Source organism: Pollachius pollachius (genome assembly GCF_949987615.1).
Source record: "Pollachius pollachius genome assembly, chromosome: 5".
Lineage (NCBI taxonomy): Eukaryota > Metazoa > Chordata > Actinopteri > Gadiformes > Gadidae > Pollachius > Pollachius pollachius.
Window position 1 is genome coordinate 28,058,106 of NC_136938.1, and position 17,234 is coordinate 28,075,339.

The 17,234-nt window shown below is 50.1% G+C and overlaps 2 protein-coding genes across 5 annotated transcripts in view; both read right to left on the reverse strand.

Moving 5' to 3' along the window:
* The window catches only part of cgnl1 (cingulin-like 1), a 30,497-nt gene extending 25,084 nt beyond the window's left edge, over positions 1 to 5,413 (reverse strand). For both annotated transcript variants that reach the window (XM_079736746.1, XM_079736745.1), the window contains exons 1-3: positions 5,272 to 5,413; positions 1,434 to 3,028; positions 1,144 to 1,238 (exon numbers count right to left, since the gene is read on the reverse strand). In XM_079736746.1, coding sequence (XP_079592872.1) covers positions 1,144 to 1,238; positions 1,434 to 2,978 — 1,640 coding nt within the window. In that variant the 5' untranslated portion in view covers positions 2,979 to 3,028; positions 5,272 to 5,413. The remainder of the gene's footprint in view (positions 1 to 1,143; positions 1,239 to 1,433; positions 3,029 to 5,271) is intronic.
* A 3,380-nt stretch (positions 5,414 to 8,793) lies between these two features.
* Positions 8,794 to 17,234, reverse strand: part of tcf12 (transcription factor 12) — a 45,996-nt gene continuing 37,555 nt past the window's right edge. For 2 of the 3 annotated variants that reach the window (XM_079736432.1, XM_079736434.1), the window contains 8 exons: positions 16,687 to 16,760; positions 16,046 to 16,117; positions 14,740 to 14,931; positions 13,442 to 13,538; positions 13,195 to 13,342; positions 11,837 to 12,072; positions 11,025 to 11,140; positions 8,794 to 10,723 (listed from right to left, as the gene is read on the reverse strand). In XM_079736432.1, the coding sequence (XP_079592558.1) occupies positions 11,031 to 11,140; positions 11,837 to 12,072; positions 13,195 to 13,342; positions 13,442 to 13,538; positions 14,740 to 14,931; positions 16,046 to 16,117; positions 16,687 to 16,760 (929 nt within the window). In that variant the 3' untranslated portion in view covers positions 8,794 to 10,723; positions 11,025 to 11,030. The remainder of the gene's footprint in view (positions 10,724 to 11,024; positions 11,141 to 11,836; positions 12,073 to 13,194; positions 13,343 to 13,441; positions 13,539 to 14,739; positions 14,932 to 16,045; positions 16,118 to 16,686; positions 16,761 to 17,234) is intronic. The other variant, XM_079736433.1, reaches the window with a different exon arrangement.

The window sequence follows — 17,234 nt, forward strand, 5'->3', positions numbered from 1 at the left end:
GTCAACAGATATGAACAGCAGATGTCAGATTTATGTTTCACGGAAGGGGAATCCCCCGACCACAGAAAAATGAAGTATGAGGAATTAGAGTGTTGTTTCTTGAATTCCATTGTTGAATCAGCCAGCCTAACCCGCGACTCTCCTATGTTTGTCTCCGGGCTCATCCAGCTGCGTTTCCTTTCCCTGTTCCTGTGACCTCTGACCCCCACACCGAGAGCCTTCTCCTGCTGCTCGGTGGCTCACATCGACTGGGCCGCGGCCCGTCTGCTGCTCAAGCTATTGATTTGATGTCAACATTATCAGTGGAAAGCATGAATGATCAATCGTTGGTAGATGGTACGCTCTACTGGTCGATGGCCGTCTTTCTTTGATCATTCTGTTGAACGTAGTCCAGCCTTAATCTAGGAGAAAGTGTTTCCTTGATGAATTACCGATGCTTGACTAGTTTTGTTTAATCCAACCCACTCTTCTCTGTCAGGTCGTGAGCGTGTTGCATGAAACAGAAGTCTGTGGACATGAAGTGAGGAGTAGATTGAGCCGACTGGGGAACAAATTCAAGACAGCTGCTGGTTCACACCCATCGTGGGAGGGGAAGGAGCACATACCTTCACTTTATCCAAAACATTTCGAGCTGTGATAAGAAAAACCAAAGGCTGGGAAGTTTCACTTTTCAAAATAACATTTGAGATGATTTAATACGTTACGTTCAGGTTAAATGGAATACAATAGGCATTAAATAATTATTAATGACTGATGGGTTTTCTTAGAGTTAAATGGATGTTTGATTGAAATATTGAAGCTGGTGAAATACAATAACTGCACCTAATTAATACGTGTTTCTTTAATTTATTCAATTATTATTATTACCTTATTGAGATAATAAACGTGATATTTTTCCCCATCATACCTTGGGATAGATGAGTGGTAGGAATGTGACTCTGCTATCATATTACTGGACGAGGTTGGGGTTAGGGGTCAGAACAACCTGATCCCCTCCATCAGTAGGCCAGCTGTGTGTGGGCTCCTGAATCTATCAGGATACAGGCCCAGTCTGTCTGCATCATCCAACCATCCCCACATAGACAGCACATTCACCTTGACCAAGTGACAGAACATGACCCTGAACAGAGAGAACGAACGTACCCATCCTTCAGGTAATTATACAAAATCTGCTTGGCTGTTTCTTCGTGGGTTTGTTGTGAAATCTCCTGCTGGCCTTTCAGAAGATCAGGGGTCACCTGGGGAACAGGGAGCGAGCAGAGGAGGTGTGACACTGATCCACTGGAGACTGTTCGAGTTCTTAAGGGGGATAAGGGCTTGATTATGACGTGATTAAACGGAATGTGGGACAAGGCAGGAATGCATTGTCAAACAAGCCTTAAAAAAAAGGACCAAAACAACGTGTGAAACAAGACGGAAACTCTGGGACGTACCTGAACTGCTGCCCCCGCGGCCGGCTGCTTGCTGGACGAAGCCTTTGAAGGGGCCGTTGCCACGTTGGGCGCGCTCTTTCCCAGGGAAGAGGCCCCGTCTCCGTGCTCATTACTTCTCAGTGACAGAGCGCTGGAGGCCCGGCCGGGCGCTCTGGTGTACCCCTGGATGGAGCCGGACCCCTTGGAGACGGTGTTCTGCGGGGAGGTGGGGGTGCTGTGGCCGTACGACGGCGGCCTGGAGCCGGGCTTCCCGTCCACCACGGAGACCCAGGAGTCCTGGCTTCCCGTGGTCCTCCGCAGCTGGGAGGGTCGGAGGACGTGCTCCATGGAGGTTCCCCGCTGCTGGCCGAAGCGCTCCAGGTAGTCCGAGCCGTCCTGCGGGGCGAAGGGCATGGCGCTGTCCACGCTGCGCGAGCGCTTCCTGTCCTCCAGGTTGAGGCGGTTCCGGCGCCCGGCGCGCCCCCTCCGCGGCGGGCTGCCGTCCTTCCCGTCAAACTTCTCGATGAGCTCGTCCACGCCCGGGATGGAGCCGCGGTCGATGTCCCGGCCCGAGCCGGGCAGGAAGGGGATGTAGCGGCGGTTCTGGTGGCGGTTGATGGTGTCCGAGTACAGCGCCTCCATCTGGTCGTCGGGGGGCCCCCGGGGGCCCGGCGTGGAGGAGGAGGAGGAGGAGGTGCGGGAGCGCGAGGAGGCCTCCAGGACGGGCCCGCTGGAGTCCGTCCTGCGGAGAGGGAGGACGTCGGGCCCCCGGGGGCCCCGCTCCAGGGTGGACTCGGCGCTGCTGAGGGCCCTGGGGGGCCGGCTGGGGTCCGGCTCCTGGACAGGGGCCTGGGGGGCGGGTTGGTTGGGTGGGCTCGGGACCCGGGGGTTAGAAGAAGACCTGGACTGAGAGGAGCTCAGGGCTCTGGAGTGGGGGGGCCCCTGGGCTTTGGCTCTGGAGTGGGACGGGGCCCCCGGGGGCAGGGCTGCAGGCGGGGGCCCCCCCGCTTTGGTCTGGGCGGCGGGGTTCCGAGGTGCAGGAACGGCGTCCGGGCCCAGACTGGACGACCGGGCGTGGGAGCCGACCGGGGAAGGAGACTTGGGGGCCGGGGAGTGAGGACACGCGGGCAGACTCTGGGATCCACCCAGAGAGTTGTACTCTGGGTCGTACGGCTGCAGGATCTCCGGATGTTTCTGGAAGTTCAGCAGGCTGGAGGGCTTCCTTCCTGGGGGGCGTGCCGCCGCTGGCTGCGGGTCGCTGCAATGCGTCTGGCTCCGGGAGCGGAACTCCTTGAAGGGACCGCCGGCCGCGCCCTCCTCCCCGCCTCTGAAGTCGTACTCATGGTAGTTATCGATGAAGGACTCCTCCGCCTCCCCGTTGCCGTTGGATACGCCGCGGTCCTGGTTGTTCAGGACGACGTAGGGGTGCCCGTCGATGCCCTGCACCCTGATGCTGAGGCCGTAGGAGCCGGCGGCGTTCCTGGGGGCCCTAGGGGCGGGGCCGGGCCGGGTGTACGCGTGCGGGAGTCCACCTTGTTGAAGGCCAGTCCGTCTGTAGGACTCCATCAGAAAGACAGAAGGACAAGAGATCCTTCTCCCAGAATCCTGTCCCAACTCTGTGAAGAAAGATGAGCCCAAAGTGAGTCAAGCGATCACTAAGAGACGCTGATGATGATGAACAACCCGTCACGAAGCATTCCACTTGAATGAAGTCACAAAAAGTATAATTGTTAGCATTCATTATTCTTTTGTCTATCGACACTATATCAGCAGCTGAACGTATTTTGAGCAAATTCAGGGTGAGGGAAGATACACGAGTATAAGATACGGTCAGCTTTACACGATGACTAACTTCAGCCACATGTTCTTCAGATACGGTGGACTAGGTACGGTCTACAAACCCGTGGACAACTTGAGATATAGCCTCAGTAAATGACTGTTTATAGTTGACATAGTGGAGTATAGGTGAGTGGTTTCAAAGTTTAGGAACATGTAATTTGGAGCTGCGCACCACACAGAAAACATAGCTTAGTGCAAATTAAGAGATTAAAGACATTGTCGTATCTCAATAGTTAAGGGGTGTGTACGTGAGCACTGTGTGTGTGTGTGTGTGTGCACGTGAATGTGTACGTGATTGTGTGTGTACATGAATGTCTGTGTACGTTTGTGTGTGTGTGTACGTGTGTGTGTCTACGTGTGTACGTGAGAGTCTGTGTACGTGTGTGTGTGTACGTGAGAGTCTGTGTACGTGTGTGTGTGTGTGTGTGTGTGTGTGCGAACTAAATAAAACCTTCATGTGTAGCCCCTAAACAAAGAGAGAAGTATAAATCAAGAGTGTAAACAGAAGAAGACTAACAGCTCAAAACCCAAATGTTAACTTTGACACATTTATTATAACTGTGTGTTGCCACATAATGTCAACGCCTGTTATCAAGGAAAATGTGTTATTTGACTGGCTCCTAAAAGTCACAGTGATAATGCAGATAGCACCGGTGAATATTGTCATAGCATATCAAAAACAAAAGTAAACAATGTTCACAGGACAAAAGGCCATCAAATGTTTCCTGCCTTGCAGAAATGCTGCTGCCTTTCATCTAACGCTGCCGTACGTACTTAAGGTACAATTACACTGTTGGAATGTCTCCTTTCAAATAGGGTAATAATGTCAAACAGGAAATACAGAAACAGTGGATTGATCAACTGTTCCGGAGGAGGGAAGACACCCTATTGGCCTGTTTCAAGCTGCTGCCGTCCCATGTGACAGGGGAGGCTAGGGCCGCTGTCTGACCTCCAGGGCTGATTCACTGGACGGGAGGACGCACTACCCAACAGGGAAAGAAACCTCACTCTACCACGAGTAGAGCACAGAGTAGAGCCCAGAGTAGAGCCCTAGAGTCCAGAGAAGAGGCCACAGTAGAGCCCAGAGTAGAGCCCATAGCCCAGAGTAGAGGCCACAGTATAGCCCACAGTAGAGCCCAGAGTAGAGCCCATAGGCCTGAGTAGAGGCCACAGTAGAGCCCAGAGAGCCCATTGTAAAGCCCAGAGAAGAGCCATGCGTAGAGCCCAGGGTAGATACCTAGAGCCCTATATCCAAGAGTAGAGCCATGAGTAGAGCCCTAGACCCCAGGGCAGAGCCCTATATCCCAGAGTAGAGCCATGAGTAGAGCCCTAGAGCCCAGAGTAGAGCCATAGCGCCATAGAGTCCAGGGTAAAGCCCAGAGTAGAGCCATAGAGCCCAGAGTAGAGCCATAGCGCCATAGAGCCCAGAGTAGAGCCATAGAGCCCAGAGTAGAGCCATAGAGCCCAGGGTAAAGCCCAGAGTAGAGCCCAGAGTAGAGCCATAGCGCCATAGAGCCCAGGGTAAAGCCCGGAGTAGAGCCCAGAGTAGAGCTACAGAGCCCAGGGTAAAGCCCAGAGTAGAGCCCAGAGTAGAGTCATAGAGCCCCGGTCTGTTATCGCCCTGGTCAGCTCGCCAGGCTCAGGCTTGCTTCTATCTTCAGACAAATAAATAAATAAACGAGGACCGTTTCACTCATTGAGCCCAACTGTTGCAATGGTCAATAAGTAGACGTTCGGTCACTAGAATCAGACGGTAACTAGACTCCGTCAGATAGAATGAGTTCATTTCTAACGTGTGACCTCCAGCTCCGCCTAACGCGACTCAGCCTGAGATCTGATCTGATGGAAGGCGGCTCTCTACTCCGCAACAGGTGGAACACAACCTTAGTCTGACTGGATATAAAGTAGCACAACTCTATAGTATAAGGACTAATGGTTAGTATGAGTGGATGCAGCGGCTTTAGGAGACGCGGTCACAGCATTATTAAATCATCTCACTACAATGAAAACTTTTACTCACCAGCGTCGTTCACTTGTTCAGTGTGTGCAAATAAGAATGGTTTTCAAAAGGGTATCTCGGCACATAACAGATAGTTTAGGTAACCAGCATACCCTGCACCAGGGAATAGTGTAAATCAGCTCTTAATCAGCGTCTTGTTTACTGCGGGAGTTCAGAAGTTCCTCCGGACTCCGCGGATGAGAAGCGAAGCCCCGCCTCCTCATCCAGACCCCGCCCCTCCTGGGACCAGAATCCGCCCCTTCTGTGAACCTCAAACACTTCAGTGATCCACAACCTTTCACATGAAAAGTGTTTCTGCAGGCCTACATTTCTATACACCCGCCTGGGTGAGGCCATTTTAGTTTGGGACGACTCACTAACATGTGATTAAAAAAGCTTTAATGACCTCAGTTACATGTGGAGTTACATCTGGCCCGTTTGACAACTGTTGTCTCGGCGTTGATGTTTAGATTCTCTTTTAAACCCGAGAGCGTCATCTGGTGGATGGGGCAATCATGGTTTACCATAGCAGGCCTGGTGGATTGGGATTATGGAAATCAGTAGAATTCAAAATGTTGACTGGAATGTATCATATTTTGGCAGAGGCACTGAGCATACAAGTAGCAGAAAGTAACTTAATCAGGAAACTAATTTGGATTTTGGTTGTGAATTTGATTGTGTGATCACTGCCCTGGGCCCCAAGCCGTTTAAGGTGTAAAGAAAGGTGTGCATGGGATTGACTGATATTGAAAGCATACATAGGCCAACATTTGCAATAGTTCTTTATGCAGATCTTCTGTAGGTGAAAGAGGAGAAACGTGCTGAAATATGAATCAGGCCTTCTCAGTCCAACAATATTGAGTAATATCAGAGTCTGCTCCTATGTTATCGGCTTAACATAAAGATAGCAAATACATTCCTACAATTTACAGAAAGATAATATTATACAGTTAAAATACAATGCGAGAACTAAGATTTTCATAAATGTGATTCAATTACTTTTAATCACTCACATCATTCATCTCTAAGTCCTTTAAGAAATGCTTTTCCTTTTGTCTGCAGACAGCACATCTCCCCAAGATTACAATTTCAATTAATTTGAAACATTTCACCTTCTGCCACACCCTTTAGAGGTGGCTTCACATAAACATCATCATCATGATCATGATTATGATCATCATCATCCTCTTCTTCTGATGAGGATGATGATGAAGATCATGATTATGATCATGATGATGATGATGATCTGCTTCAGGCTGGATGGGCTCTTCTTCTGAGCTCAGTGTGCTCAGGGGGACCACTGCTCCTCAGACTGTAGTACAGCAGCCCGGTGTTAATCAGAGCTCTGGCTCTGTGTTACGTTACAGCAACGCACAATAGAGTCTCTGTTCTCCACCGAGGTACCACGACCCAGGCCATAGCTACTGAGCATGCTCAGAAGGGAGCACTCTCTGACCGGGGCAGATAAGAACTGCATCAGAGGAGCAGTCGTGGTCCAGAGACCTTTAGCTTCATAATTCATCTTTTTACCTCATGTAAATAGCCCAGACAGAACCATGAGCCTGCAGAGACCTTGAAGCGCTCCTGTGAATTCCGCAACACAACCTATTAATAAATACAGGGTCTGAGGAAACATGGGTTGAAACAAACAAACTCATTAAAGAACAAGTAATTGAGAGGAGAATGCACCAGTAGTCCAGTACAGGCTGTACACAGTGAGGAGAATACACCAGTAGTCCAGTACAGGCTGTACACAGTGAGGAGAATACACCAGTATTCCAGTACAGGCTGTACACATTGAGGAGAATACACCAGTAGTCCAGTACAGGCTGTACACATTGAGGAGGGGATTCTCTGCATCGCAGAAGGCCTTCTGTGACAGTTAAAGGAGACAAGCCAAAAGCTGTCTGTCAGCAGACCCACACAGAGACGGATCCACAGGAAGACAGGCTCCCAGACCGGTGGTCCCTCCCCTAGTGACACGCACGCACACACACACACACACACGCACTCACACGCACACGAACATAAACACACGTACACATACACACACACACACACACTGATACTCACAAAACACACATACCCACACAGACACAGACACACAGACTCACACACACACACATGCACACCTAACACACACTTACACACACACAATCTTGAGCATTAAAATATGATGATTATGATTTACATTTCATTACCGAGCTCAGTGCAGCACGTTGTGGTACGACCACTTGAGTCAGTAAAACGGGAATTGGATTGTCAGGACTGGGGGAGCTCAGGCATGTGCAACAAAATAATGTTGACATTATTATTATTATCCGCACACACACACGCACACGTGTGAGCACAAACAACCCCCCACACACACACACACACACACAAAGATAAATTTGTAAGACAAATATAGGCAAGAAAATAAATCAGGTGTAGTTTTCAATCCAAAAATACTCATCAAATACAAAACTATTCATGAGAGCTTGAATATATATGAAGATATTATAAGGAGATAACCAGCGGAATCCAGGCAGGCACCGAGCCACTTTACCCACCAGACCGTCTGAATCTAAATAAAGATGTGGAGAGAATAATTACACTGCAAAGGATGACGGTGCTTCTTTCAGGGAAATAAATGAACGCACAATTAAGCTTAAAAAAGATGGCACATTTATTGCAACATAAATGTTATATACATTTAGTGTATTTTCTGTTTTAAGGGACAGAAAAAAACGAATTATTCTGCTGCTGTATCTTTCTGATGTACAACAACAACTCCTTTACTCTTTCATCAATCGATGACTTTAGGATTTTTTAGCTCACACACAATGCCCTTACCTACTAGACTGCAATTCTGTGGTTTGTAAGATATAATATCTGAACACAATGAACGGGAGATGGTAGAATCACCAATGTATGTGGTTGTTTTGTTTACTATCTAATATAGTAAAATAAAGTAAGAAACTTTTTACTCAAAACTTTTGATTTAAAAAAATCTAGAAAGAGTTATATTTATAATTCAAGAAATATTCTTACAGTATTATTGTATAAAAAGACTAGCTACAGTGAAAAATAAGCCAATTTTTTTTTTCTTTTGAATTTTCATGTTTCATATATACAAGGGAAAGTATCTGCAAATACTGCAGCTAGTAATTTACAGAGCAGCAGAGAAAGTAAGGAGGAAATCGTTTCAACAAAGAGACCGGAAGCAATACGTGGCATACACAATATCCCCAATCAAGGCCAACGTTAATATGATAATTAATGAATACTGAAATGAAGACAAACGCCACTCAGACATTACAGAACATTTTTTTGAAACAAAAAAATACAATCTGAAAACTCTGTAGTCCAATTAGTCGTTCTGGATGTGGCAGTGTTGTTTAAGATGTAAAATATGATAAACCATCTACAAAGAAATACATGGATTATAACGTACAAAATAAAACCATAAAGCATGCACACTGATTAAAAAAATATATAAGCATGACCAATGTGTCGTATGTCGTCAATGTCGTCATAGTATCCTCCCCCTCCTCTCTCCTTCTCTGGGTCTAGAGAGGGGAGACCCCCCCCCAGAGTCCCCCGTCCCCACAACCACACTAATAATCAATCAATGAACTGAACTAACATGCTGCTGAAGGCGTCTGTACTCTTAAGCTAGAGTTAAGGTCGACTGTTTTATTATTCTATATGGTGTGCATATTGATATTCTACACAGCAAATGTGAAATTACCGGTCTGACTTAAATGTATTTCCTTTCACTTTCTACATTATGACTTCTAAAATAAAAACATCTTATTATACCACCTGGATATTAAATGATGAAACCCGAGATAAATGAACCAGTTTTACGTTGATACTGAATTCTTATATTTTGAGCTTCAAACAGAAATCTTTGTAATACGTTGATCAGGCCAGGACGTTGCTTGGTCTTCGTTTGTCGCTGCAGCGTTTCAGCTCAACCAGTCATCAAGGACAACCATCAGCAAAGCAGTTTATATGAAACACTAAATGGCCAATGAGCAAAGATAAATCGTTTTCATCACAAATTCTTAGTGAAAAAAAAATACAAAAGTTGGCCTTAGAGTTAAACTAATGATTATCCTTAGTCGGCTTAAATAGTTTTCATGACCACAACAGTCCTGTCTAATTGTGGTCTATGTTTTCACTGCAGAATGCAAACAATTTGCCAAAAGTCTAAAGTATCGTGTAATTTCAGTCATTAGAATTAAGACTAGATGACATTCATCTCGGACCCAGAAGTTTGACGATGCTACAGCCAAACCTCTGGGGGGATTCTGCATTGCGCCTGGACCGGGAGCCCGGAAGAGTTCTGCAGATATTCCTGTTTTCTTACGGATAAATTCTTCTAAAGATGAACTCATTCGCCAGCGCACGCAGGAGGGTTTTCTACAGTGGCCAGTCTACCACACAGGTTTTTACTATAAACCTTTACAGACACTTAGTCTCAGGATGTTGTTGAAATTTGGCTTGACCTCCCGCCCTGGTTCGAGATACCTCTCGGCCGCGGAGGGAGAAGCAGGGAGGCCAACAGTGGGAAGACGCTGATATGGTTTGAGTCATCAGTCCTTCTGGGGGTGAATAGTTTGCCACATCATTCTTGTTGTGGTTTCGCCCGTCTGGCTGTTTCCAGTAAAGACCATTTCCATGTAACACGCGTCACAGTTCCCCGCACCCAGCAACATGATTGGTCGAAACAAATTTGAAGCAAATTAAAGTAAAACACCCTGTTCACCGAGATCTGAGTTGGTCTGATTCCGACTGCAGAAGTCAGATTATTATTATTTTTTTTGACAAATGACACAGACTGGCATAGGTTGTTTTGGGTTCTAGATGTGATTAATTATGGAATGAATAAAATCTAAAAATAAATATAATCTTTTACAAAAGGGGACATTAATATGAGCCTAATCTCACTCTTAAACTAGCCAATAAATTAATTTGAGTAATCTGGATCAAGGTTTTAAAAGTGTTCAGTGGAACTCGTGATGTTGGCAAACTGTAGATTAACTGGAGAGCCTCGATGACCAGAACGCAACTTTCCCTTTGGACGTACATTATGTCGTTCAGTAACATTATAAATAGAAAAAGAAAAAATGAAAATAAACAGTTGCTGTTACAATGCGTTCATCAACTACACTTTAGGCACAAGGCGATCTCCCACAAACTTTGGAGAAGACCGCGTCAGTCTCTGATTGTTCCGAAGCAAAGTGCTTGATTCAGACCGAATGATGCAAGCTGAACTGTTGCTCAGGGGGAGACATCCGTCAGTAGACACCAGCTGTTGTCACAAGAAAGGGATTCCTGGATCTTCTCGAGTCAGAGGATCAAACTGTGTCATTCTTGTAGTGTTGCCCTAAATGGTCTGTCTCCTCCTATTGGTATTCACAAGCTGTCAGTCCTCGACCGGTCCCCGCCTCTATCCCACAGAAATCCCACTGGGTCATGTGATCTGGAATCAAGATAAGAACAATAAAAAACAATGGAAAATATGCACACGGTTTATGTTTCCATACACTAAGTTGTATTGTCCAATCATGTAGGATGAGTTATTGGCCACCTCTGGACAGTGGAGATCAGAATCGGTTCACACTGTTCACCATAAGACCACATCGCAGCTCTGGTCCGGCCCTAATTGCTCCTGGACTTTCCAGGCTTCACTCAATTAGCAGACCACCTGGCTCCAAAGCCATGAGGTGTGGCCAAAGACGACCAGAGTGGGACCTGAGGACTGGAGAGAGAGCAGTGCGTACCGGGGCTCAGAGGTGGCCCATGGGGTTGGAGGCGTCGATGAGGCTGGAGTGGAGCCCGCCATTCTTCTCCCCCTCCCTCCTCTTCAGGCAGGCTGCTTTGGGGTTCAGGTTCCTCTCTATCGGCATAGAAAACACACGTTGAAACATCGCTCTCTGGTTCCGAATAGACTTCAGATCATTAGATCAATCAATCGTTCTTATGGTAAACGGACTGCATTTATACCACGCTTTGCTAACCAGTGGCTGCTCAAAGTGCAGTACAATACTGCCTCACATTCACCCGTTTATGCACACATTCACACACCAAGGGTGGAGTCAGCCACGCAGGGCGACAGCCAGCTGGTCAGCAGCAGTCAGGGTGAGGCGCCTCGCTCAGGGACACCTCGACACTCGAAGGAGGAGCCGGGTATTAGCATCCTTCCGGTTAGCGGCCAACACGCTCTACCTCCTGAGCCACATGCCGCAAATATTACGATACCTCTGTTTATTCCCAGTCAAATTTTAGTTTGATCAAAGCGTGCCTACTGCCTACACAAACAGCAGCACCTAACCAAACAACGATGCCACATTTTCCCAAACAGATTAATAAAATAATTAAATATCCCCCACAAAAGGCTATTGTGGGAAACATCTTAAATCTGATTTAAGATGCCAGTGAGCCACACGCCGTGTGGCTCACTGGCCACACGGCGCCAGTGGGCCTGATGTGGCCCGCGCTTCATGTCGGGGCGGCGGCCGAGCACTCCAGTTAGACACGGTAGAACCCAGACATAAGGGAGGGCAGTACGAGGATGGCCCCCCCGGCCGCTGACCTCGGACCTGCTGCTCCAGGCTGAGGATGACGGCCACGGCCTGGTGCAGGATGAGCAGCTTGGTCTGCGGCTTCTCGCTCTTCAGGTGCAGCTGGCACATCCGGCCCAGCTCCTTGAAGGCCTCGTTGATGTCCCGCACGCGCAGACGCTCCCGGGCGTTGTTGGCCATGCGGCGCTCTCGCTCCCGCTCAGCCTTCTGCTCCGGGGTCAGGTCCTCGTCGCCCTCGTTGATGCTGCTGCGGGGAGGAGGGCAGAGGAGCTGGTGTTTAGAGGGCTCACCTTCTGGTCCCCAGGGTCGGTGGTTCGGGTCCCCACTACGTAGTGGTGAACCGTGTCGGAGTACGGACTACGTTTATGCAGCGCTTTCCTAACCAGCGGGCGCTCAAAGCGCTTTACAATATCGCCCAACATTCACCCGTTCATGCACACATTCACCCACCGACGGCGGAGTCAGCCACGCAGGGCGACAGTCCGGAGCAGTCAGGGTGAGGTGTCTTGCTTGGGAACTCCTGGACACTCAAGCTAGGAGGAGCCGGGGATCGAACTACTAGACTTCCGGTTACCAGCCAACACGTCCACTACACGACATCCTGAGCCACATGCTGTCCCAGTAGCGGCCTGCAGCTGAGCCTCACCTGGTGCGGGTTCCCCCCTGCGGTCTGTCTCTCACCTGGTGCGGGTTCCCCCCTGCGGTCTGTCTCTCACCTGGTGTGTGTTCCCCCCTGCGGTCTATCTCTCACCTGGTGTGTGTTCCCCCTCTGCGGTCTGTCTCTCACCTGGTGTGTGTTCCCCCCTGCGGTCTATCTCTCACCTGGTGTGTGTTCCCCTCTGCGGTCTATCTCTCACCTGGTGTGTGTTCCCCCTCTGTGGTCTGTCTCTCACCTGGTGTGTGTTCCCCCTCTGTGGTCTGTCTCTCACCTGGTGCGGGTTCCCCCTCTGTGGTCTGTCTCTCACCTGGTGCGGGTTCCCCCTCTGTGGTCTGTCTCTCACCTGGTGTGTGTTCCCCCTCTGTGGTCTGTCTCTCACCTGGTGTGTGTTCCCCCTCTGTGGTCTGTCTCTCACCTGGTGTGTGTTCCCCCCTGCGGTCTATCTCTGAGCCTCACCTGGTGTGTGTTCCCCCCTGTGGTCTGTCTCTGAGCCTCACCTGGTGTGTGTTCCCCCTCTGTGGTCTGTCTCTCACCTGGTGTGTGTTCCCCCTCTGTGGTCTGTCTCTCACCTGGTGTGTGTTCCCCCCTGCGGTCTGTCTCTCACCTGGTGTGTGTTCCCCCTCTGTGGTCTGTCTCTCACCTGGTGTGTGTTCCCCCCTGCGGTCTGTCTCTCACCTGGTGTGTGTTCCCCCTCTGTGGTCTGTCTCTCACCTGGTGCGGGTTCCCCCTCTGGGCGTCTTCACGTCCCTCCTGTCGCCGTCGTCTTCTGACCGGACATCGTCTTCTGATTGGTTATCCTGCATCTCGTCGAGGTCGTGGTTCTCCGTCTTCAGGTGTCCGGCTAGGCTCGAAGCCAGCCCTTAGAACAAAGGCAACTCTTATTTAGCGATCCCGTCCTAGCGGTCCATTCACACGCAGATCAACCTGTCCCGTGTCTGGGGGCGCTGGAGGGCCCTACCTCTGAAGGTCTCCAACGTGTGGTTGAGTTCGGCGGCGGCGGAACCGGCCCCCCCAACCCCTGCGTGGGTCATGGCCTCGTCTCGGTGGGGAGCCCCCTGGGGAGAGAGAGCCGTCATGACATGCTGCCTCTCAACACTTCTCCTCAGGATTGATCCCAATCAAGCGAATCCCGCCTGTTAGATCGGCCCCCGCGGTGTGGTGACTAGATGTCTGATGACATACTCGTGGAACCGTCATCACTGCTTGTTAGGATGCGGTTAACACTGAGGAGGGAGAGAAGAACTAGGAGTGTGTGTGTGCCTGTGTGTGTGTGTGTGTGTGTGTGTGTGTGTTTGTGTGTAGTTGCTCCAGTGGGGCTGGGAGGGGGGGGGGGGGGGAGGGGTCAGCCTGATTTCCCTCCAGCTGAGGACGTCTGTCTGGCAGGGAGGAGGGGGTTCTCTCTCACTCCCACCCACCAGGACCTCCGGGGGTATGAGAGGGGAATGAGGGGAGTGGTATCCGTTGGAGCTGAGGGAACTTCTCCCACACAGGAAGTGTTCAGTGAGATTCCCCCATCTTATGTCCCAGAGACGTCGATGCTACACCTCCACACACACACACACACACATATTTTTTTGACAATTGAATAAAGGGCCATGGATATGGTGTGATGGCCAGTATCACACCATATCCATGTATCTAAAAGTATAGAGTATTGTAATAGGGAAAGAGGATTTCATGAAAGCTCAGAACAGACCAATGAAAAAATAGGACTTTAGTTTTATTTAAGCCAGTTTCAAATAAAGTTGCTACCATTTGTGCAATAACAGCTCAGGTGATGTAAACCCCTAACACCTACGAATGAAACTAAACGTCCCCACACACACCTTTCACCCCAGTTTCACTGCACATCTGTCCTCTTTGTGAGCCTCTTTTTCACACTCGGGGGGGGGGGGGGAAGCCCTATTTTCAAGAGACGTATATTTCCTTTATACCCAAGAGGAGAGCACAAAACTCTTTCCAGAACAACTAACTTCACTCCATTTTGTCTGGTTTCCTCATTTTCTTCACCCTGGTGTATACTGGAGACCACAGCCAGCACATTACACGTCTGGAAACTATGTGGTCTTGAACTGAACTGCTCCGTGTGGAAAATGTCCTGCTGACCAGTTCGGAACAGGTGGCTGTCGTTGGCTATGTATACAAGACCAGTAAAAACAACCATCCATATTTCAGGATCTTCTGATGTGGAACTATTAAAGTCTTGGAAACCTGCAATTTTCTAAACATCGTCTGGGTCTGTGAAAGTGTTCCTACCACCGCCGCCGTCCGAGCAGGAACCAATGACGAGGGAGGAAAGGTGGCTCCGAGCGCTGCTATTGGCCCGTTGTGTGCTTGACCCAGCAGGCTGTGTATGTCGCCGGGCAGACTGCCAGTGGAGCCCACGGCGTGGTTCCTCAGAACCAGGATTGCATCATCCAGCCGGTCCAGACGGTCTTCCATCCGGGACTGGGCGACCGCCGAGGGGGTTGGAGAGTACACGGTGGGGAGGGGGAGGGAGACAGGGAGACAAACAGCTTAATACCTGGGAGCGTATCGGGGCTGCAAAGAAACAAGGGCACGGCAATGTTTGCATGGGTGAGAGCTTTGAAAGTGCATACAAACGCCTAGGCAGAGGCACTACAAACACAAGACAAACAAGAGAGACATTTCAGCTCAAGGGGTTTTAAGGATATCCCAAATCAACAATTTGTCTTTGCCTCTAAATAACAACATTACATATATTCTACCCCCCTCTTGGCATTCTTAAAACACTGAAGCAACTCATAATCGTGGGCAAGATGGATGAGATGGCAAAGCTAAAACGGCAAAATAAAAATGGCTCTTTTCAAAAGAGAAAAAGGGGATCGAAAAACAAGGAGGCGAGGATGAGGGTGAGACAGGTTGTGTGACTGGCTCTGAGGGTGAGACAGGGTGTGGCTGGCTCTGAGGGTGAGACAGGGTGTGAGGCTGGGTCTGAGATGTGGGGGAGAGACAGGGTGTCCTGCTGGTTCTATGGGTGAGACAGTGTGCGTCTGGCTGGGTCTGAGGGTGAGACAGGGTGTGTGGCTGGCTCTGAGGGTGAGAAAGGGTGTGTGGCTGGGTTTGAGGGTGAGACAGGGTGCGTGTGGCTGTGTCTGAGGGGTGAGACAGGGTGTGTGTGGCTGGGTCTGAGGGTGAGACAGGCTGTGTGACAGGCTGGCTCTGAGGGTTAGACAGGGTGTGTGGCTGGCTCTGAGGGTGAGACAGGTTGAGTGAGGGGGTCTGAGGGTGAGACAGGGTGTTAGGCTGGGTCTGAGAGGTAAGACAGGGTGTGTGTGGCTTGGTCTGAGGGTGAGACAGGGTGTGAGAGGCTGGCTCCGAGGGTAAGACAGGGTGTGTGGCTGGCTCTGAGGGTGAGACAGGTTGTGTGAGGGGGTCTGAGGGTGAGACAGGATATGTGGCTGGCTCTGAGGGTGAGACAGGGTGTGTGAGCTGGCTCTGAGGGTGAGACAGGGTGTGTGAGCTGGCTCTGAGGGTGAGACAGGGTGTGTGAGCTGGCTCTGAGGGTGAGACAGGGTGTGTGAGCTGGCTCTGAGGGTACCTCGCAGACGTCCTTTAAGAAGGACATGGCATCCTGCAGATGCTCATGGAGCTGCTGATGCACTCGGTTTTTCTGGCGGAGTCACATGAGGGATAAGAAGGAGAACGGTCACTAGGAGTCGCATTGATCAACGCTGTGGTTGTGCTTCAGTCAAGACGTGCATGAACTCAGATCAGGGGGGTTCCCTTCACCTTTTGGGGTTCACATGTTGGCGTCATGGGGATGTGTTGAACAGAACATCGACCCCCTCCCACGCCCTGCGGGCTGCCTGCGCTGTGAGGCGTGAAGTGTGCATGCGTGCATGTCCTCCCGTTGCAGAGCAGCACAGGATTTCCCGGAACGGTGGATCAGTGCGACAGCTGCCACTTCCCTCCATTCCCCGACTCCCCAGTCCTGCTCATTCCTGGGTCCCACCCCGGCACTGTCACCCTGACAGCGGCCCAGCGACCGGAGACAGATGCTCCCCCCTCAGAGGCAGGTATTATTCAGCGCAGCTAGCCCGGACCCTGACAGGACTCTTCCTGTAACGCTATCCCTCCCTTCCCCGTGGGGACCGGCTCACAGCGAGCAGCCATAACAACCCGTAGTGCACTAGAGCGGGGACAAAAGGAGACAGCGGTGGGGGGGGGGGGGGGCCTTACCAGCGAGTGGATGGAGGTGTCGTAGTTTGGGGAGGGAGGAGTCTGTCCCCCGGCCCGAGGCCATTGGTTATTACCTGAGGAGAACAGAAGAAGGCCAATGAGAGATGGTACTGTCTGGTGACACGTCGGTTCGCTAGAGACGTTTCGTTGTCATTAAGGCCTAACGTCACAGGATGTAAATATGAACATCAGTGGGACCGAAGAGACCGTAAACAGCAACAGATTGCCCGAGCTTGTATCCTCTATGTCCACCACCAAACGCACACAGCCTGACTGGACCGTATGCATGCAGGCAGCAGGTTGCCTGGGACTCCCTCCAGCTGAAGGCCGCTCTCTCCGTCTGCTTCACATTAAAGTGGAGAGCCGCCAAACCCAGCCTACACCCTGGCAAAAACTACAACCAAATGAAGTCGACACGTCTCCCAACTTATTCATACGCTTGTTTTATGATTGAACCTTTTATTTGATCAAATTGAGCAATTATGACAGCAATTTTTAAGCTGAATAAATCATTAGATAGGATATTGAACGCTGCTTTGAAGAGGACA